The 23,962-nt window shown below is 27.9% G+C and overlaps 2 protein-coding genes across 2 annotated transcripts in view; both read left to right on the top strand.

The window, feature by feature from the left end:
• The window catches only part of LOC129968808 (uncharacterized), a 61,402-nt gene extending 57,029 nt beyond the window's left edge, over positions 1 to 4,373 (top strand). The window contains exons 38-40 of the mRNA XM_056083071.1: positions 2,862 to 2,964; positions 4,052 to 4,126; positions 4,228 to 4,373. Coding sequence (XP_055939046.1) covers positions 2,862 to 2,964; positions 4,052 to 4,126; positions 4,228 to 4,301 — 252 coding nt within the window. The 3' untranslated portion in view covers positions 4,302 to 4,373. The remainder of the gene's footprint in view (positions 1 to 2,861; positions 2,965 to 4,051; positions 4,127 to 4,227) is intronic.
• An 11,000-nt stretch (positions 4,374 to 15,373) lies between these two features.
• Positions 15,374 to 23,962, top strand: part of LOC129968150 (prodigiosin synthesizing transferase PigC-like) — a 64,515-nt gene continuing 55,926 nt past the window's right edge. The window contains exons 1-4 of the mRNA XM_056081968.1: positions 15,374 to 15,511; positions 18,615 to 18,799; positions 21,157 to 21,416; positions 21,508 to 21,567. Coding sequence (XP_055937943.1) covers positions 15,469 to 15,511; positions 18,615 to 18,799; positions 21,157 to 21,416; positions 21,508 to 21,567 — 548 coding nt within the window. The 5' untranslated portion in view covers positions 15,374 to 15,468. The remainder of the gene's footprint in view (positions 15,512 to 18,614; positions 18,800 to 21,156; positions 21,417 to 21,507; positions 21,568 to 23,962) is intronic.

Below are 23,962 nucleotides of genomic sequence, written 5' to 3'. Positions count from 1 at the left end.
TATGATGACAAAATGATTGATGTAATGATTGATGATGATTGATGTATTTCCAAATCATTTATTTGTACATTCTAGTTCACTGCTAACTTAGATTGGTTCATGACATCATAATGTCTTAGACATTCATATTTCACCACAAGGTGGCGCTGTTCATTCGAATGGCGTATATGCTTCGGTTTTTTCTTTGAAGCATAAGTGTTAGTCAGTAGTGGAACAGACAATGAATATATGTAAGTTCATGCAACATATATATAAATGTTCTTAGAAAATAGTCTTATTTTGAAACATCGTCGTTTAAAAAAAAGAATTATTGCTTTGACTTATGCTAAGTTTTTAGCTGAATATTACTTATTTTTTTAAAAATCTATAAACTAGATATTATATCTTACTTTCTTTAAGAAAAGGAATTAAGGAGGCGAAGAATTATTTTCATATTTGTTTGAATAGTTATAGTTACAGTTTAGGTTAATACCAAGAGATTAGATTATTAATAGTTTCAAATGCAAACATTCCTAGCACAAGTCGTATGCGTTTAATTGTTTCTGAGTTCAAATTCATTTTATGTTAGATGACAGAAGATTAGTATAGACAACATTTTATAACAAGTTTTTTGTAATTTCTGTTTTTAAGGGCAATATTTATTAAAAAAATATCCTCTGTAACTGACCGTATGAATTCCTAACTCCGATAAATATATATATAAAAAATAAAACTTCTATTTGAGGTAAAACGGTTACATCAGATTAAAAAATCAGTTAGTTTGAGTTACTAAAAAGTTTGAAAGTTTTGAATACCGGCATATTTTTAGTTGCTCAATTTCTTCGTTCGTAAATAAGCTAAAGAAATAGTCCAAGTATATTGAGCAATATTATCAAATGTTGCGAATATTACTTAATATTGTACAATATATGTGTGATTTGGGGTCAGTCATGGCAACTGAGCTCAACCAAGTGAATCAACCTCACTAATTCCCCTTCCTATCTTTGCATTTTTCCTCACTGAAAGCTATCTTACAGTTTTACAATTCAATTGTAACTCATCGTTTTGGATTACATAAGAATTTATTGTGTCTCTATTCTTCTTTATCGTTGTTTTTTTTAAAGACGGCATAGCCATCTTTCAATTTATTTACTTGTTTATTTCAAATTTTTTATCTATCTTTTTGTTTATTTTTTGCATTAACATTAATTTTTTTTCTAATTTTTTTCTTTGTTTACATATTTACTTTATTTGCATTTTTATTTTATTTTTACTTCCTTTTTCTATTTTTCGTTATTTATTTCTTACTCTGTTTATATGCATTAATTTACTTCTTACTTTATTTATGTTCACTACATTACATAATATTTTCTGCACACACACAAACGCAAGACATAGGTATACATATGCCTTTATGTAGAATAGGAATGCTGTGGGATTTGTATTGAGGTGTCCGGTTGTTTCCCTCCCAACAGCTCAAGCAAGGCTAGTATTTCTTGACTCAAAGTTTTTAATTGTTTAGTACCAATTCATAATCAGTCAATTGAAAGGTTTAAATGTCAACATTACGCATATTTTCTTTTCAAACACTCTTTATATTCTAGCAATAATCGCTTTATTTTTAAATTTAAAGTATCAAAACAAAAATAATTAATTTCTTTAATATTTTGTTTTATTACCAAATATCTTGTTTCAATCTACACATTGGAACAAAAATAGAATGGAAATAACATCTTTGGCATATATATTTTTTTTTCAGTTTTGAAGATATATATTTTATATGAAACGAATAAAATGTTTTAAATAAATGAATAAAACGAATGAATGAATAAAATAAAATGAATGAATAAATTTAATTGAATTTAAATTAATGAATAAAACGAATGAATGAATAAAATAAAATGAATGAATAAATTTAATTGAATTTAAATTAATGAATAAAACGAATGAATGAATAAAATAAAATGAATGAATAAATTTAATTGAATTTAAATTAATGAATAAAACGAATGAATGAATAAAATAAAATGAATGAATAAATTTAATTGAATTTAAATTAATGAATAAAACGAATGAATGAATAAAATAAAATGAATGAATAAATTTAATTGAATTTAAATTAATGAATAAAACGAATGAATGAATAAAATAAAATGAATGAATAAATTTAATTGAATTTAAATTAATGAATAAAACGAATGAATGAATAAAATAAAATGAATGAATAAATTTAATTGAATTTAAATTAATGAATAAAACGAATGAATGAATAAAATAAAATGAATGAATAAATTTAATTGAATTTAAATTAATGAATAAAACGAATGAATGAATAAAATAAAATGAATGAATAAATTTAATTGAATTTAAATTAATGAATAAAACGAATGAATGAATAAAATAAAATGAATGAATAAATTTAATTGAATTTAAATTAATGAATAAAACGAATGAATGAATAAAATAAAATGAATGAATAAATTTAATTGAATTTAAATTAATGAATAAAACGAATGAATGAATAAAATAAAATGAATGAATAAATTTAATTGAATTTAAATTAATGAATAAAACGAATGAATGAATAAAATAAAATGAATGAATAAATTTAATTGAATTTAAATTAATGAATAAAACGAATGAATGAATAAAATAAAATGAATGAATAAATTTAATTGAATTTAAATTAATGAATAAAACGAATGAATGAATAAAATAAAATGAATGAATAAATTTAATTGAATTTAAATTAATGAATAAAACGAATGAATGAATAAAATAAAATGAAAGAATAAATTTAATTGAATTTAAATTAATGAATAAATTGGAATGAAACATTTTTTTCTATCCATATTATATAATTTTGTTTTATTCGATTGCAGGCTGGTGAAATTCTAATAACCTACAGTACTGACATCGGCTGGAGCCCTTATTTCCCCATTATCGCTGGAGTGGTTACTGAAGTTGGTGGACTCATTTCCCATGGTAATTGTACATAAACATTTCATAATCATTTCAATTCTTTCTGGCATTCATAACTAATATTGATGAACTTACAAGATGGTAATTGGCTGTAACGGTTCTTTTGTTCTACAGGATGTTTACAGAATACTCTCACAAATTTATTATACCGATTATCATTTAGATTACAGATAAAAAATAGAAACTATTAAATGATCCTAAGTGATGAATTATAAATACAAATATATAAATTAATATTATAATTTTTGCACTTGATACATCTACACAGAAAAGAACCATAGATCAAACATATCAAATATAAAAATATTGTCATCCCCGCAATGAAAACAGTTATAGTTACAAAGAAAATAATAGTTAATTTTCTGATTATATAATTAAATTATATAGAAGAAATTTAAAAAAAAAACTTTTATTTCAAACTCAAAATAATTAAATAAATAATATAAAATAACTTCTAATATAATAATAAATTACAGTCTGAATCTCTGCGACTGAAATCAAGCAACATGACCATTAACTCTTTTCTATCAATTTTTGTAATTTATTACTTGTAAAATTCACAATAGAAAAATTATTAAATTAAAAATGAGAATCGATTATTTTTATGTTATAATGGGAGAATTTATTTAATTATTCCTATGTTTTGATTTTTTAAAATTTGACTGGTCCATATTTCTAACGATGGAATCATATTTTATAACATTTGATTCATGATAACCAAATATTTTATAATATTTAAACGTGTCATGATAACCAACAATCGATATATTAATTAAATTGTGTTTTGATTCTACAGTAGAAGCTCTATCTGGTAGTTTGCTAGTTGAGAAAAATATCCTTCACATGTTCGATGCAATATGAGCATTTCCAGTATTTAATGTTTTGGGTATTCCTGAAATATTATATAAATGAATTAGAAATCAGAAATTAAGAAAAATAAAATAAGAAGAAAAGTAAGAAGAAAAATAAAATAAAATAAATCCAGTTTTTGTAGAATACCATTTAAAGTGGGTTTTTTAAGCTATTTTATTACATTTATTTTAAATGCCTTCGAAACAAAAATAAAAATAACCCTTCTTATTCATTGCAGGAGCTGTTGTCAGTCGTGAATATGGCTTGCCTTGCGTTGTTGGCTTAGAAGGAGCAATAAAAAGATTTCGAACAGGTATATTATCTCAAACTCTAGATTTAAAATAGTAATTGTTGTCTAAAATTATGGCATCAAGTTTCTCAATGCTTAATTCATTTTATCTTTTAATTAATTAGGTGATTACGTATTACTGGATGGAAAAAAAGGAATTTTACAGAGATTGCCGCAACCGGAAGACAATTCTGGATAAAGATTTTGTGTTTCATATTCAGATATCATGTAAAATGACTGACTAAAAAATAAATTTTTGCTTCGTTTATAAGGAGTCTAACATCTGGTTTAGATATGCAATCTACTCCTTTAGTCCTATTTTTCTGCATCAAATCATTCTTGATCATCCTTCAAGGAAAAATTGTAGAAAACTATTTTTTATTTGCTTTTTAATTTTTTTTTTTGCATTTGAAATTTTAGTGCAACAATAAAGATTAGGTATTAGAAACCTGATACAATGGACATAGGATATTCAGTCAAGTAATTTTAGATATTTAAACTTTCTAACTCAATTTCAGTTGATATGGCAATTATTTTTTTTCCTCGCCAAAATATAAGTAACAATCAAATTACTACGTATTCAATTCCATCTGACCCCTCCCATATTTTTTTTTTATTTGGAAAAAAAATTTAAGAATGTTTTTTTCAGATTCTTTTTCCCAATTTTTTATATCTAAATATAAGTATATGCATCTCAAAATGTAAAAGTGAAAGAGGTACAAAGAGGAATATTTGCATAATTTATTATTTTCATTTTCAGACATGAATACAAATTAATTGGTAAATAATTACGTATTGCTTCATCATCTGGAATACAAAAGTATTTTTCCTGTTTTTTTAGTTTTTTTTTCAATGTATATTTGTACTGCACTTCACACTCTGAAATTTTAAAAAATAATATATTAAGAAAATTTTTTACTTATTTTTTTTTTAAATATGATACAAATTGAGTGAAAGATAATTGAATTTTGTTTTATTTTTCTATTTATTTTTTACAGGAAAAAAAACCGTCTGAGTTCTTTTCCTTGAATTAATTAATTTTCTTTAAAAAATGTATATGCAAACAGATAAGGGCTTATAATTTTAAGATACTTATAAATTTTTTGTTTAAAGACGAAGATATCAGGAATTTATAAAACACAATCCCATTAAATATTTATTGATATTTTAATAAAAATTAGCAACAATATTTTGTCGTCAAAACACAAGTGACGAAAGAATGAATTCAGTATTAAATGACGAACTTAATCAAATTCCATATTTGAGAAATGTCTCCAAAGTTTTTTTCTTGGTATACTTTCTCACCCTTTAAAATGAATAAAGTCATATTAATTTTAACACTTTTATTTTTAAAGAATTTTATTTGTTACACTTTAAAAATTTAATTTCTGTACAATAAAAATTCGTTCAGTTCTGATTTCATGTACAGTTGATATATCTTTGAAATGTACAGAATATACAATTCCTTGCAGTTTAGTTTAGTTATATTAACATTCCACTTTAAAGCTATACTAGAGCTATTTGGCGACGGACCTCATAATTTTGAACCGTGGTCAGATGTCGAGGACGACAACTGAGCTGGCACCCCATCTCCAAATTTCCACAACACAGCGGAGGGAGGACGTTTGGCCCCGATGGATTTAACGTACACCAGACTCTCTTACAAGATTGTAGAGCACAGCAATTATTGTGTGATTATATTGTATATGTGCAGTTGATGATTGCAAATTATATTACAATTCACCGTCAGATCATTTGTATCTATTTTCGCTGTAATTTTTATTGAGATATATAGAGCATTAAAGGACCAGAACATAATGATATCGTTTAAATTACCTCCAATCAACCGCGGACCACCAGTGTGTGTGTGTGTGTGTGTGTGTGTGTGTGTGTGTGTGTGTGTGTGTGTGTGTGTGTACTAATCTTGTGGACAGGATAAATAGAGTAATTTTGTTTGGATTTTGACACTTTTCACGCCCTAATTTTGACTGTTTCTAACATCAACAATTTATGTTGCCAGACATAAACTTGAATGCAAAAGAATCTACCTTTGCCTTACAGCTTGCCGAGAGGAATATCTCTTATTTTCAATCATATTTCATGTAGATAATATTTATGAAATACCATTTTGCAAGCCATATTGCCATGCATGACAGCAGGTCAGATATTTTTCCAGCGGATGGCTTTGTGCCATGTCGCAGGATATTTCTGGTTACGAAAAGTGAATTTCTCTTTCATTTCCATTTCTATTCAAAAATGTGAATTATTATACCTCGAAACATACAATTTATATTATGAAACATTTAACAACCTGATAAAATTTTAAAAATCCTGTAGAAAAAGGATGTAGTGTGACATTTAATTTTCTTGAAATTTGTTAACAATACTAGTCGTCTTCAGGCATTTAGTTTTCAATATTAATTATGTATTTATATGAGAATTATTTACATGAAACTAAGAAACTCCAAATAACAATAATTCTCTAAAGCCTTGGATATCTGGCAGAGCTCTTTATAGAACATTCATTTTTATTACTTTCCCTTTTTTAATGTTAAATTTTATATAAAATCACAAGTACATCGTTAAAATAATCAGTTTGCTTCAGTTAAAATCTAATCAGATACTGCAATCAAAGAAATAGTATAGGTGATGAAAATAAAAAGACCGTATTAATTTTTATAAGGACAAATAATACAGGATGTCAGCAGAAAAATTATTCAGCATCAAAAAATATAATTTATTTTCTAAAGTACTCTTTCATATAATTTAATTAATTTTATTATGGGAAAATATAATTAACATGAATTTGTTCATCGCAATCATGATAAAATCTGCACATTTCAAACAAATGCTATATAAAGACAATACACAATTCTTTAAAAAAATTAAAGTGCTTGGTTATCGGTATGCACGGATTTTTCCATATAAAAATATAGATGATTATGAGGTAGTAAAATTAAATTTTTTTGCTTATAAGTTGAGTGCGAAAAATATTCATTTGTGAGAATTTAAATTTAGAGAGAATCTAAAATGAAACATGACGTTGTGATGCCTAAAATTATTAGCTATCTTAGTTTTAATGGTGTCGCCGAAAAAAGACAATATTCTTGTAAAAAGAAACGGAATTAGGACGAATGTTTTTAAATTTAAAAATTAGTATAACATACATTATTTATCTTATAAATTTAATAAACATTATGCATCATGTAAGTTTCGATTGGCCTTCCAATAATTCTGGGAAAAAGAATAAATTTTAAAGTTCAATCATTTTCAAAACTTATATCAATGGCCTTTGAACAAAATCTGAATTTGTCTATATCAAATTATCGAAGTCATATAGATGATAAATTGCGTGAAATTTTATCTGTGGCTGCAAAGCATCTGCACAAATTAAAATTCATCACAATGTTGAATCCACATATTCCACATCAGCTCTAAAACAAAATAGGGACATGATGTAATTAATACTAAAGATATGTTGGTTTGTTATTTCAGAAATTATCAATTTTGGAATGATTGATTGCAAAAATAGATGCTGTAGAGCAATTGGCGCAAGATTTTATATCGTATGCTGCAAGATTATAGAAATTTTACATTCATCTAAATAAATGTGTAGGGCAAAAATAAATAAATAAATAAATAAAAATAATAAAAAATATGGATGATACGAAAAATGTGATTTACTGAGAGTTATCCTCATTTGATCGAACCATTATTTAATAATTTATAAAAATAGTTTGCATAATTGAAACAAAAGATGATACATAAGCCATGATCACTGATATTTTAATTTTCATATCATAACATCAGACTAATTTTTGCTCTAATGAAAAGATTGATTTTATATTATTGAATATATACAAGGGGTTTTCAAATGAAAAGGTACGAAGTGACACTGTAGGTATAAATGAAGACTTTATTCAAAGTATACATAATAGGCTTGAGCACAACGATCACATTGATTAAAGAGCCGAAGCTTGTTCCAGAAATCCTGTGACCGTGACCAGATCCAGTCCTTCATAGCGTTCTTGAGTTCGCCATCCGAGTTGAAGAGCTCCCCTTTCAGATGTTTTTACAGAACCATTAACTCCGATGTGTACTGTGAAACACTCCGAAGACTACGCAGGTCCATCAAGGACAAAAGACCAGGGCTACTCACGGAGGGTGTGGTTCTGCTCCATGATAACGCTCGTCCACATGTCTCCAGAGTAACAGATGCGGAACTGGTCAAGTCCAAGGGGGACAAGCTCGACCACCCGCCCTTCAGCCCGGACATATCGCAGTGCGATTTTCATGTGCTTGGTCCCCTGAAAAAACATCTGAAAGGGAATCGCTTCAACTAGGACGGCAAACTCAAGGACGCTGTGAAGGACTGGGTCTGGTCACGGCCACAGGATTTCTGGGAACAAGGAACCCTTCGGCTCGTTAATCAATGGGATCGTTGTGCTCAGGTCTATGGCGTATACTTTGAATAAAGTCTTCATTTATACCCAAAGTATTGTTTCGTACTTTTTCATTTGAACGCCTCCTGAACCTACGTTTTCACGTTCGGATAATCACATTTTTTCATTTGTATGGGATTCTTTGGCTCTTCAAACCTTTGATAATGTATAAGATGCAAAAGCAACTTAACAAGAATTTAGAAACTGAAACCGAAATATTTGTTTTATTCGCAGCAAGGGAGATATTATAATATTAAATTTAATGATTATAATTCATAAGAATATACCGGGTGTTCCATAAATTTGTAAATACTTTAAAAATTTATAAAAATTGAAGGAATGAGTATATTTTAATGCGGTTTGCGAAACTGTTATTCTCGTGAAGGGGGATTTTTTTTTCATACAAAAAAAAATAGTTCAAAAAATTTGTCGATAGAGCGCGCTAAACACAAGCAAAACATACAATTCTACGGGAAAAATACTTTTATTTGCATGCAAGCAATTGTTTACATACGTATCACACAGTACTTGTACTTGTTCTATGTGTCCGCCATCACCACAAATAACAGTTTGGAAGCGGGAGACAACACTGGTAACTGCATCATACAGCATATCCGGATGAATGCATGAGATTTCGTGGCGAATGGCTTCCTTTAGCTGCACTAACGAAGTTGCCCTATGGTGGTACACCCGAGACTTAATGAGATTCTCATGTGCCCATATTCTACAGTTATGGGTATTAACTGCTCCATGCAAAGCAAAATGAGCCTCATCTGTCCACAATATTTTCAGCAGCCATCGCGGATCATCTTCAATTTTCGCCAAAGCCCAATTTGAGAATTCCAATCTCTTAGCTGTATCATTTGGTAAGAGCTGATGTAGCGATTGCAATTTGTATGGGTACAATTGCAATACACCATGAAGGATACGGTACAACTAAATTTTTGGTATACCAGTTATTCGTGCCACTTCTCGTGCGCTACTGACTGCACTTGTAGACTGTTCCCTTAGCGTGTCCATTTGCAAAGAGACATCGGAGGTACGGACTGTTGTTAAACGAGGTGCACCACTGCATGGGCGATGACATAAACTTCCAGTTTCTTCGAAACGGCGTACTAGGGAAACAAGTCCAGTAGGAGTGATCGGACCTGAACCTTTCTTCAATCTTTTCTGGGTCCTAAGCTTTCGTAAGGCTTCAGCCGCCGATTCGTTGCTGACATAAAGCAACTTTACCAATAGTGCTTTATTTTCCAGTGTCAACATCTTAATACAAACTTTATGCAAACCTTTAGAAATGATGTGTCAATCGCTCACTCTGCCTTTCATAAGACTTTAATTTGCATATTTCCACCGATTTTCTTGTGTGCAGCGCCCTCTATTGAGAAATTTTTGAATTATTTTTTTTTGTATCCAAAAAAAAAATCCCCTTTTATGAGAATAATAGTTTCGCACACCACATTCAAATATACCCAGTCCTTCAATTTTTATGAATTTTTAAAGTATTTACAAATTTATGGGACACCCGGTATTTGCATTAGTTTATTGTTTTTTATTCTTTACTTTAGAGCTAAAATTTTTATGTCAAAAAGAGAAGCAAATAAAAAAACAGTAGGACGTTTATAGTAAATTAAGGAAAGGAACATTCATGTTTATATATTATGACAGTAACCGCTATACACTAACAGTTTCAAGAAAATTCATGCTGAATTTTCATCTAAGTTCCCTTTTCAAATAAATCGAAATATAATTACATGGAGTATAATATTTAAGGATTCTAATTGACAATCTGTGCTGATTGCACAGAAACATCTCCTTAAAATGTGAGATAGAACAGTATTCTGAAAGTATATATTTCTTATTTAAGAATTTAATGGGGAAAAAGTGGGAATTTAAATTTCTTAAGTATAAGAATCAAATTTAAATTTTGAAATCAGATTCATTTAGTATCATTTCGAAAACTAACTATTTTGTATTTAGATTAGGTGAAACCTGAAGTCCAATCAGAATTTTATCTGTGTGAAGTTGAATTAAATAGAAATGTAAAATTGAATTATGGGTGCGCTGAAACAGTCAACTAGAACAAAGAACATATAAGCGCTGCTCTTATTTGTTTATCATTACTATTAAACTTTTAATTATTAAAAATATATATATTAATTTTTGTAAATGGATAATTTTTTCTAATATTGAAATTTTTAATTTTAATAATCATAATTAAATAATAAATTTCTAGAAAATACATGGCACATTTTCCAACTTCAATCATCAACAGTCATAATGTAATTATGATAATTGAATCAACAAATTATTGTATTCTTCTCTTACAGAAATATTGTAGAAATCAATATCATCATTCAAAACGAGAGTACTCTTTTCGAATTTAGTTTAGTTTAGTTTCGTTATATTAATGTCCCGTTTCAAAGCAATACTAGGGCTATTTTGGGACGAATCTCGTAATTTTGAACAGCTGTCAAATAAACACCGAAGACACTGTTATTTTATTGTTGCATATTATTTTTAAAGTAAAGGTTGTAGTTTAATCATGATCATCTATTAATGATAACAACCATTTTTACCCTTTATCGGGCATAATTCCGGGGCATTTGACAAATAATATTTGTTAGGGTTAAATCAAAATAAGCTGATAATGTGAATACTAAAACATCAAAAGCTCAATGATTTGCCATTTAGCTTATGAAATATGGGGTGGTAAATATAATTACCAGAGATTGTTCAGGGAAAACTGAAATTGGTAAGCATACTTACCACTCAATTTTAGGTAATTTAAAACAACTTTATACAGTTTTTTAGTTAGAAATCATGGAATTAAAGTTTAAAGTTCATTTTGCATTTGATAGGACAACTAGGTATATTTAGTTTTTCAGATAATTAAAAACGTATTTGATTTTTATTAAATTACAGTGAAGAGATAATGAGTTGAATATGCAATAACTGTGATACCAATAAATTCAGAATTTTTTAAAGACTAAGCATATATTCTCTGGTATTTTATGTGATATTGAAAACTATCCATGTTTTTAATGCAAAAAATATAAGATGCTGTTGTTAAAAAATTTCGCATTTTACAATGTTATTATTTAGTGTACATTTTCATCGTCCAGTCAAGTATTTTAAAGCTGAATTACAGAAAGAACTTAAATGAAAAATTCTTTATTACAAAGAATTATTAAAAGTCATTGTAGTTTGAAAACCCTTATTTAAGCATTTATCTTTCATAAAGATAACTTTTCATCACGGATTAAATAAGGCGGAAGATAACAAAAGAGTCAATTGTAATACTTTTTAATAAATGGGAGTTTTACAGACAGCATATGACAAAAAACATTCATTAATTTAAACGTACACAAATGTTTCTATAGCAATAAATACAAAATTAATTTTAATTTCAAACGTATTTTACTAAATCTTTTTTTTATTAAACATAAAATATGTAATGGAAATTCCTATTTTCCACTTTCTGTTAATACTTATGGAGGTGGTTTAAGTTTGTGAGTTTGATTTCTTGATAAAATTGATGGATTCTTAAGATTCCAAATATTATCATTTTTTTTTATTGTTTTCCAGTTAGAGTTTTCTCAGTACTATTTTAGTATTCTCTGCAAAATAAAAATCAGTCTTCTCAGAGAGCGCCTATTTTTTTTTCCTGGATATAAATCGGACAGCCAAAAATCACAGTAAACTTCGCTGCAGTTAAGATTTTTTAACAATGAATATTTACCATGTTAGAAAAACACGCTACACCTCGCTAATAGCTTAAAAGCAATCAGCTCAATTTGAAATTATTAAATCCTAGTTTTAATAAAAATTACGTTTTCAAATGATTATTCTTCAACTTAACTTTTATTACCAGTGTTAGGTTTGGTTTAGTTATATTAACGTCCCGTTGTAAAGCAACACTAGGGCTATTTTGGGACGGACCTCGTCATTTTGAACCATGGTCAGATGTCGGGGACGACAGCTGAGCTGGCATCCCCCTCTCCACACCACACCACACCAGCGGGAGGACGTTTTTATTACCAGTGTTATCATTTCTAGTAAATTGCTTATAAGGTGCTTAAGGTGCTTATTGCTTATTGGTGGATTAAGGATTAAATACACATTATTCCATACACAACTGTAAATTTAAATTATTTTTCTGAAGAATAAGGAATAATTACACGATATTTAATTTACAAAATTCTTTAGTTTTCGGTGTTACCATTGCAATAAGCGTTCATGTAAGTTCTATTCATCGAAATGATCAAAATAATTACCCAAGATTTTTCTCCTTCCTTTTTTCGATGCTTGCTTTTATTTATTGAACAAGTAAACAACAATGCTGAATATTCTATCTTTGAAATTCTTTAGTTTCCGTTATTATCATTGCAACAAAAGGTGAATGCAAGTTTTATTTTTCCAATGAATAAAGAATACTTACACAATATTCTGTTCATAAAATTCGTTTTTATGAACAAAACTGATAAAAAATTGCACTAGATTTCATTCAGAATATTTTAGCTTCTGCTACTATAATTACGGATTGTTTACCTATTATTTCTATTTATTGAATGAATAAAGAATAATTACACAATATTTTGCTCTTAAAAGTTTTTAGTTGTCGATGTTATTATTTGCTGGAAGAGTATTTATCAGTTTTGTTTGCCGAACAAATATAGAACTATTCAGTATTCCATTCTTAAATAACATTAGAATCCAAATTTATCCCTGTTATAATGATGCATATAAATTTTATTTATCGAGCGAATAAAGAATAATTACACAATATTTTGCTCTTAAAAGTTTTTAGTTGTCGATGTTATTATTTGCTGGAAGAGTATTTATCAGTTTTCTTTGCCGAACAAATACAGAACTATTCAGTATTTCATTCTTAAATAACATTAGAATCCAAATTTATCCCTGTTAGAATGATGCATATAAATTTTATTTATCGAGCGAATAAAGAATAATTGAACGGTATTTTCTTCTTTACATTCTATAGTTTCCGATATAATCATTCCTGGTGGAGTACTTCTACATTTCATTTATAGATTGAATAAAGAATAATCATAAATATTTCTTTATTTTATGATCATGATCGAATGCGCTTAAAAGGAAGCATCAGTGATTATTTCCGGTGAATAACAATGAAAACTCTAATGTTTAAAGAGCTTGAAAATTATATGAAATCAGAACTTGTAATACTTGTTTGTACGCCCCAAATACAAAGAGTAATCACATAAGAAAATATAAAGTTTATTTTATCTCATTAAATTAATTTTTCATATAAAAACTATGCAACTATTTCATTTCCTTTCCCAAATGGCTATTTGGCTTGCATTGTTCATTCCTCCACCCGTAACTGTATATAAACAAAATTAAAATGCCTAAATATATACCTTATAAATCCGAATTGTAGAGTAAAATTTTCTTCAAATTTTGCATACTGTTACTATAAAGCATAACGAAGGTTAATATTTCATGCCAATTATTTTAGTAGTTAATCTCTCTAAATTTAAAAATTTTGCCTCCATTATACATATGCAAAATTATGCAAACATACAAAAAGGAAGCATATAAAGTAGCCAAACTAAGAGATATAGAAATAATTATGACAGATTCCCTTCATTTTATTATTAAAGAAAAATGTCTTTTAATTTGAAAAGTGTTTGGAAAATCCTTGTTTCATAAAAATTGATTCAATATTTGACTAGACGGGGAATTTTCATTCTTCAAAATGCTACCTGAAAATTTCATGCTTTAACGCATATTTAAATTATGAATTGCAATTTTTAACTAAATTTTATATTATTTAATAAAAATTAGATGAAACGTATGAAAAAATTATCTGTGTCCTACCATTCTAATTAATTTCGGACAATTTGTAATAATTTAGAAAAAATGAATTTTTAAAATTTTTTACTGTGATTGAGTTCTTCATTTTAATAAATAGTAACTTTGTAAATTACAAAAAGTTTGCTTATTATAATAAGTGATGTAAAAATCTTTTGCATCAAAATTTTTTATATACATATAAATTTCAATTTAAGATGGTATTATGTTTTTGCATAAATTTTTTGTCCCTTATGGGGATGCGATGTTTACATAAAAGTTGGCAGGATCTCACTTCCCTGGGGGGGGGGGGTATAACAACATTGTGGGAGTAAGCTGTCTCCAGGCCAGTGTCGGACAGTACTACTTCGTGAGTGATGAACGTAAAGGTCTGCACCGTAACGGGAACCCTTTTGCGTTCATGTCTGTGCCCGATTTATTGTCGTGGCGGTTCGGTCATTCAGTTCACCCAGGGTGTGATGATTTTATTAATAATCAGTACGTGTGTAGGGGTGAGGTTTCGTGATGTTTTTAAAATTTTTCTCAATTTATAAGAAATTTAATTTTTTTCTCACAAATTAAGAAGTTCGACAAAATTTGAATGAAGAATTTGTAACAAATAATTTAAATAGATAATTTTTCATTAATAAAAAAACATAAAATAATCCCAGCTATTTTTAATTAATTAAAAATTTTATGTGTATTTTCCAATTTATTCATTAAAATTTCATTTGTTTTAGCAGCATTTAAAATAAACCAGTTACCATAGTTACATAACTATAGTAACTGTTATGTAGTTATAAATCTATAGTTACATAACTTATTATTTGTTGTTAAAACACATGTTCTCAGTTTGTCATCATTCAGAGAACAAAGTGTTAGCACTTAATCTTTTGGAAGATAAACTTTTCATACTGCCCATTTATCTCTCTTAAGTTATTGTTTGATATCGAGTAATAGATAAGTTTATACATAACTCTTATTTTTATTATCTTTATCTAAGCATCCGTGCCGGTGGAGTTTGGGTTAATACCTTCACTTTTGAACGCATGGGAGTAGGCGTTACATTTCGGCGTTATTCTTCAAAGTCCAAATATGCTTGGGCCATTCCTTGTAACGCTTTTCACAGCCCCTTTAGGTAAGAAAAGAAAATAGTTTAATTTCCTTGATTTGTATAGAAAAAATAGAAAGGTGTGCTCTTTCTAGCACGTTTCTACATTTACTTCTCAGTTTATAATTTGTGTAGAATATATAGACTATTTATATTTTATGATTTAGCGATATTAACGAATTAGGCACATTTTATCCATTATTAATCTATATAAATAAAAAGTTTAGTTTAATTCCAAGTTAATAAAAGAAAATAACAAATTTATATTCATTTTATTTTGAATCTAGCAGAGAATGTTTTCAGAGTAATTTATAAGATGTTATTTCTACATACTTTGGTGTTGAATTTATACATTTCTTTATATAACAATACTAACAGTAGTTGTCATAATTACTTCTTTCATCATCATTGTAAAAAAATTATTTAAATTTTAAATCAATAGAAATAAAAAATACTTCAATCAATTTATGAAAGAGATTTTAAATAATCGCTTATTTATTTATTTTGGAATTTTTATCAATTACTTTTTTATTAGTATAAATTTTGCAATTTTCTTTTCTCATATATTTTATGTTTGTATGAAAATAATCATATTCTTAGTGACCTTTACGTCATTTTCAGTAAATTTTAAATAAGAAAACATGTGAATTCACGCTACATTGTTGAAGCTCTTTAGTCCTGCTTGAGTTTTTTGCTAACATTATTGGAGGCCGCGGTGGCTTAATGGTAAGGTCTCGGCTGCACAACCGGAGGGTTTCAGGTTTGTGACCCGATTCCACAGAAAATCCGTCGTGTACGCCGGTCTGGTGCACGTTAAATCTGTCTGGGCCGAACGCCCTCCCGCCAGGGTGGTGTGGCGTGGCGTGGAGAGGGGGATGCCAGCTCAGATGTTGTCCTCGTCATCTGACAGCGGTTCAAAATCACGAGGTCCGTCCCTAAATAGCCCAAGTGTTGCTTTAAAATGGGCCGTTAAAATAACTAAACTGCTAGTATTATTATCGGTTAGATGCTACATTTAAACACCTTATGGAATATGCAGCAAACTTTATAATTGCATTCTAATTATAATTAAAATAACATTTTTTAGAATACTAAATACCTGATGGCTATATTTTGATTATTGAATTGAATATATTTAGTTTTAAGTTAAACAGCTAAAAAAACAATATTAATAAAAAAAAATATTTTATTTTATATTCTAATGCAGTATTTATGTATTTAAACTAAATAATGAATATTTATCTTTCAGAACATTTGTTTCTTAATTTTTAATTCTGAATTCATCTGACTCGATGTTTAATTTGAGCTAGCAAAATTTCAAATTCTGTTTACAAAAAATATATTGCTCCGAGATTGTCCAAAAGCTGTATTATAAGAGATTGTGAGTAATCATAAGTATATTGATCGGGATTATCATGATAAGTTATGCTGAAGTTGAAATGATTACCTAAGCGCATATCAGAAATTCTAAAACAAACATTGTAGTGAAGAGAGATTCATGGTGTTGTGCAGACAAAAACACCAGCTATTGAAGATCATAATTTATTGATATTTCTTCTAAATTTCACATCACAAGGCCCATAAAACATCAAATTACACACATACTTAACATGGAAGAATAAAATATCACATAGTTTCAAGTTGTCTAGCGAATTATCGCAGAGTAGTGATGTCATATATAAATATATATATATATATATATATATATATATATATATATATATATATATATATATATATATATATATATATATATATATATATATATATATATATATATATATAATGATATTTTAACTCTAATTTCACTTTAATTAATTTTCATAGTAACTTCATCTTAATTTAACCCATAGTAACTTCATTCTAAAATATTCTCTTATTTCGTGATCCAATTCCACTGTCTCTACTTAATTAATTCAAGAGAAGCTTTGTTAAATTGTTGAATCAGCTAAAATCTAACTTTCCCACACTACGCGTGAAGAGATAACATACCGCTGATCAAGCAAATTCTTTTTTAAAATCTCCCTGTGTTTCCCTTACATGTGATTGACATGTGTCAGAAATCCCTATCAGAATCTTATTAATATATTAACACAATGAAGAAATATTTTCTCCATCAAAATCTAAGGTTATATAAGGCGAGGGATAATTTATTTCGACCCTTCTTCCCCACACCGGCCTTTGTACTGCTCTGTGGCGGACGTCTTGTCCGCGTCTCTGCTTGTAAATAATTATGCTTTTCCGAATGGAATAAATCGAACTTTAAAAATTACAGAGATAAACTTCCTATTTAAAACTATTTGAAATTTATCCTTGAACATATTCATATCATGGCTCTTTTAATGCCCCTAAGTAATATGCAAAAATCACATTTTATGCGTAATGTAAACATTGTAAGCTTTTAATTCCACAAGATTTGATAAAAGAAGCAATAAAATTTATTGTATGATGAATGCCATCTAATTTAAAATATTCTACCATTTTTAGAGAGAACCTCTGTGTCTCAAAAAACTGTGGTACAATTTTATACTATCACAAATAATTATATTGACACCGTTTAATGCAATCAAATGTTCATTTAACTTAATATTATGAATAGTATATAATTGATAATCGAACTTAAAATAAAAATATATAATAAAATAGAAATAAAGAAATTAAATATATATTATTGTATAATTTATATATTATTGTATAATATATTAATGTTTTATATATTGTATAATGAGTATTTATAAAAGGATTTGTTTTTTTATTCAAGAATAAGGCTGTAAACATGCATTTATTTTTCGGTACATGAAAAATAAAGACGATTTAAACAATTATTCTTTAATTTATATTCGGTCTCATAGCTTTTTTAAAAGTAATAATTGGCCATAATTCGATTTAATTAATGTATTATGCTATCAAATGCTGTTTATCTTCTTATGATATAATTATAGTTTTAGATTACGTTGTACGAGCCGTAAGAAGATTTTTACTTACAGAATTACAATTGTTGGGAAAATGATTAGAAATTATGCTGTTATTACTGGCATGAAACCTTCCTATACCTAACAATAAATAAATTACAAATTATAATATAATTATGTATGAAGTAAAGTGAAACTTGCTTTTAATTCTTTTACAGAACTAATATTTTGGATCAAATGGGCAATAGCGTATCTTGCGATACGTTTCTACAATGCATTTCACAGTAGAAGGTTTGAGCTTTACGACATCAATTCTCTAGGAGATCCTGTAAAACTGGGATACATCGTACCACCGCTAGAAAAAGAACTTGAATCTCCGTTCCCAGAATCACATGTGCGAGAGGTAAGATCCAAATTGAAATTCATAACAAGTCTAATTTAGTGTAAAATTCATATTTTTTCCCGCCCGTCATCCAATAGCCTAGCGCACGTTATCGCTACCGTTGACGTTTCTGTTGTAGTTGTTTTCTACTAGTTTAGCCCAATGGCAAATTGATGACTTGTTAGTCTTGTTCCAACGTCTACAAGTTGAAGATTTTCCAATTCTCGAGTTTCTGTAACATTTCAGCTAAACCATAAAATACGAGGGGTGCTAAAATTACTTTTAAAGTAATTTAAAAACAGCATGCCAGCCTAACTAAACTGAACTCAGAATTCCTCAGGGTTTGATTCGAAAGTTATTTTTCAACCGAACATAAATAATATAATATTATATTCATAGACAAAATTCTTATCTGTTCTTTTATTTTATTTCAACAGCTTCATTACTTGGCACGCACACACACAAATGTATATATATTTATATGTGTGTGTGTGTTTGATATATATATATATATATATATATATATATATATATATATATATATATAAATTTAATTTAATCCTAATTCATTTCCAAATTTTTATCTTAATTCAGTCCATATTAACTTCATTCTAGAATATTCTCTTATTTCCTGATTCAATTCCACCTTTTTGATTTAATTAATGCAACAGATGCTCTGTAAAATTTCTGACATCGACAAGTTCCAATACTCCGAATGAAGGGATAAAAATTTGTCGATCTAACACATTATTTTAAAAGATCCCTATTATTCCCTTACCTAAATCGTCCGTTTAAAGAAATTCCTATCAAAATCTCACAGTATATAATCATGGGGATAAATATTTCATTAGCCTTTCCTTTTTTCGCTCTTGTGTCGTTCTGTGTTAGTGGGACTCGTCGCTGCTGCTTGTACATGAATTATGCCACCTGGGATGGAATAAAAGCGAAATTTAAAAACTAATAGTGTTTTTTCTCTCTTCGGCCTCGAAGCAAATGAGTACAATTTACATAAAATTACATTCAAATTGCGCTCATTAGAATGCTCTCTAAACATCTAAAATGTTAATCTTATTTCATTTTACACACGACAAAAAATAAATGCTTTCTTCATATATAGCAATAAAATTCATTCTAAATTGTTCATGGAGCAATTTGACTTGATGGTAGAATCTCGGATACCAATTGGTTTTGGAATTGAGACTCGAATCGGAAAAAAATAAGGCGTATACTTCTGGTTACTATAGTGAAATCCATCGAAAAGAATTTTTTATCAAGGAATTCTAAATAATTGTCTACGTGTCATTATGGTAAGAAGATTAATGCTTGAAATTGCGAATTTGCTCATCATATGATTCTACATTAGATTCATTTTATCTTTAACTTTATAGTCTTGGATCAGATAGTCCAGTTAGAGATTTTCTCCTAAGTTTAACAGCATTTGAGTTCTTTATAATAAATTACCCTAAACTATTTATTCCTTAAATTGCCTATTTATTGAATTGTCTAACTGTAATTAAGCACCGAGTAGAGAAACTATTAAAGGACAATGCTTTTTTTTCAATCCTGTTCGTCATTCATAAGTTACTTTTCTTTATCAGCCAGATTTACTCCTCTTATGCTGGATTCAACAATAAAATTGTGTTTCTCCAAATTTTTTCAATAAGCATTCATTCTGATAATAAGTTATTTTACTTTATCTTTCAGATTTAGCTCCAGCTGTGGAGAATTTAACCACGACGATATCCAAATCTTTACCAATAAATTATATTTTAGTCCTAAGTTTTATTTTACCTTCCAGAATAAACTAATCCTATAAAAAAACTAAAAAAAATTATTAAAAAATTTACTTTTTCCTACCATTTGAAATTTTTAATGAAGAAATGAACTTTTAGAACTTTTTAACAAGATTTTTCGTGTCTTAGTTGCATACATATACAGTACAATATTGCATGATATTAAAAAGTGTGCAATATTTTATAATATTGTTGGGTATTGCATAATATAATATCTCACAATATTGTATAATATTGTTGGATATTGAATAATATAATACTTCTCAATATTGTACAATATTGTTGGATATTGAATAATATAATACTTCGCAATATTGTACAATATTGTTCAACATGCTGTTTTACCTTTGTGATGGTGGTTGGAATACTGATACCATACATTGGTGCGCACGATTTCCTTTCTTGAGGGTAATCATGTTTCAGGAAGAAAATTGATTCTTCTTTAAGTTTTGGGTCCTTTTCAAAGATTTATTTTTATAAAGAACTTCCATGTTTCAAAAACATTTTTTTTTTAAATTTATTTATTTATTTTTTTTTTTTTTTTTGCTGCAAGTAATTTACTTATCTTTTTTTTTTTGGCTCTAGGCAGCTGACGAAGTAGTCTTCTATGGAGTAAATTCAAAATCGGAATGTGCTCTATTGCGTATAGCAAGAGGTAGCAATCAAATAGCTGATGCATGGATCTATCTGAAACTGGCTAATGGCAAAACCTACTGTCTCTCGGAATCTGTTGGTTACCAACAGTCATCCGAAGGAATCTGTCAAACATTCTCATGTGGTAAACTACAAATGCATTACCTATCTCCCATGAGAAGATGGAGGATATTCTTTTGTGGAATGTTGAAGTAGGATTATTTAAAAAAATATTTATTAATATGTTATCAGTTTGATGAATGGATGATGTGCAATGTAATATTTTTGATGATAACTTTGCAGAGAAACATCTGAAGATAGGAAAGATCATGAAGAAACAGCCTTTGTCAAATTCACATTCCTGTAAGTTGGAGATATTTTGTTTATGTTTATCGGATTATCGGATCGTTCCTTGTCTTAATTATACATTAATCCTGCTATATTTTCCTTTCAATCTTTGAATTAATCTCAAAATAAGCGGGATCAATTTTTCGTTATTGAAGTTTTCAGGAATAGCATATATTTGCTTTTTGTTTCAAACGAATGTGATAAAATATTCTTGCCCAAAAGTTAAAAATTTTGGTGCTCTTATAATAATATTTATAATTATGATGAAGTGTGCGCTGTAAAAAAATTTAATAGGAATTGAAATAAAATTAAACATGCACTCTCTCTTGTAGTATACATATGTTGTAGAATATTGTATAGTATAAAGAAATATTCGTAATATTGTTGAATATGGAACAACATAATATCGCATAATATTGTACAACAACCTGGGCCATGCAATCCTGCCTGAGTTTGTTGATTAATTAATTGTTCATAATCATGATGCAAATGACAGTAATGAGTAGACATATTTTGGACATTAATAAATTATCCAGTAGAATGCACATGTAAACAAAAAACTTGTTGGCTCAATTTAACTACATCTGGCCCGATTTCGCATTGTATTTTTTATATAAATGTAGAATTTCAACTCAGAATTTTTGGAAAGGTGATTGGTCTAAGAAATAAAAGCAAAGAAAAAGAAAGTGACTGACGGTATTTATATTATTGTTACAGTGTGTGTATTGTAAAAGAAAAAGTGCTTTTCGATAACATTTGAGAAGATGCTGACCTTGAACAATCGATAATGAACTATAAAGTGAAGATTTAAATATCAGGATTGTAAACGAAGTGCGAATCAGAGCAGTAGGTCTTGACAAACGTGATAAGGATAAGATATATTTCGAGATAAGAAGGCTATTCAGAAAATGTTCTGTTGTTATTTTCTATTTCTGCGCTGAGTTCTTGGTTCATTAATTTTTATGTTTTCTCCAAAAAATACGTAAAGGGGAATACAATAAAGTCGTACCATTACTTTTAGTTCCTGAAAGTGTGTTTGAAACAATTTTAAAATCGGAATTGCAATTACTGCAAAATACTAAAAAAAAAAAAAAAAAAATGAAACTTATTGTTGTACATAAACTTATTAGTGCAATAACAATGCAAGGGGAATTTCATAAAAATAGTGACGCAATGATACATTTGTGATGAACTGATAAAAATATTCTAAATAGTTCTGAATTTTTGTCACATTAAAAAAAAATTACAATATTTAACTGATGTTTAAAGGTTTTCCATTTTATAACCTCCATTGTGTTTTCAAAAAGTAATATAATTGTATTCAAAAGTTTTGACTTGAATACTTTTCATTAAAAAAATCATATTACACTTTTCTGTATACAGTTGCCAAGTTTACAACATAATAATTTTCCATTATAAATTTAAATTTATAAAAATTAAATTTAATTATAAGTTTCCATTATAAATTTAATAATTTTTAAAGCATTTCCTAAGACGTTTTCATAAAAGATAAAGGACACATTCCTTCATAATATTAATTCATTTATAAAAATATTATTGATTAATGTTATGGCAATCATATACTATTTCAAACTCATTATTGGATGGCATCACTTATCTGGAATAAAAATTTAATTAAAATTTGTTGATTTATTAATAATAAAGTCCTAAATATTATATTTTACCCTCATCAAGAGCTAGCAACTACACAATACTGCAATATTCTGTAAAACGTAAGAATGACGGTGAAACATTGATTCAAAATCCCATGTTTACAGAAAGCCGTAACTTATATAACTTATGATTAATAATAATTCCAATAATATAATATCCAATTTTACCACTTATTAACAATTAATAATAATACATGATATATAATTATTTGACGTATAACAATAGTTGCGAATTTAACATTTATTATATAATTTCGAAGATAAAAACTGTTTGTTTTTTAAATAAAATGCAATTTTCCTGAAATACAATTTATATATTATAAGAAAAAATTCAGCAATTATGACAAAACTAAGTTTATTTTAATCTATTGAAATTAAATAACAGAGTTTCAATTTCAAAATTCATCTTCTCAAAAAGATATGTTCTGCTTTAGAAATGATTCCAACACTGCTTTTTCACTCATGTTATTTATTGCGTTCTTTTTTTATTTTTAAGTAACTCGAATTTCCAGTTATATATGCGTGCGAAAGTATAGATCGACGGACGGTTAACCCTTTGACATATTTGACTTGAAATTTAATAAGAATCTATATTTTATATGCTTAACCTGTCTTCTAAATCTTTATCTACTAATTCTTTGCATTTTGGAATTATCTAATTTACTTCTATATATTATAACCAGACAGTATATTTCCGGCAAATGGATTTTGTTCAAAATTTGACAGAGGTGTACAAA

This window comes from Argiope bruennichi, chromosome 5, assembly GCF_947563725.1.
Source record: "Argiope bruennichi chromosome 5, qqArgBrue1.1, whole genome shotgun sequence".
Taxonomy (NCBI): Eukaryota; Metazoa; Arthropoda; class Arachnida; order Araneae; family Araneidae; genus Argiope; species Argiope bruennichi.
Note: the sequence above shows the minus strand (reverse complement) of the source record. Positions and strands in the feature narration are given on the sequence as shown.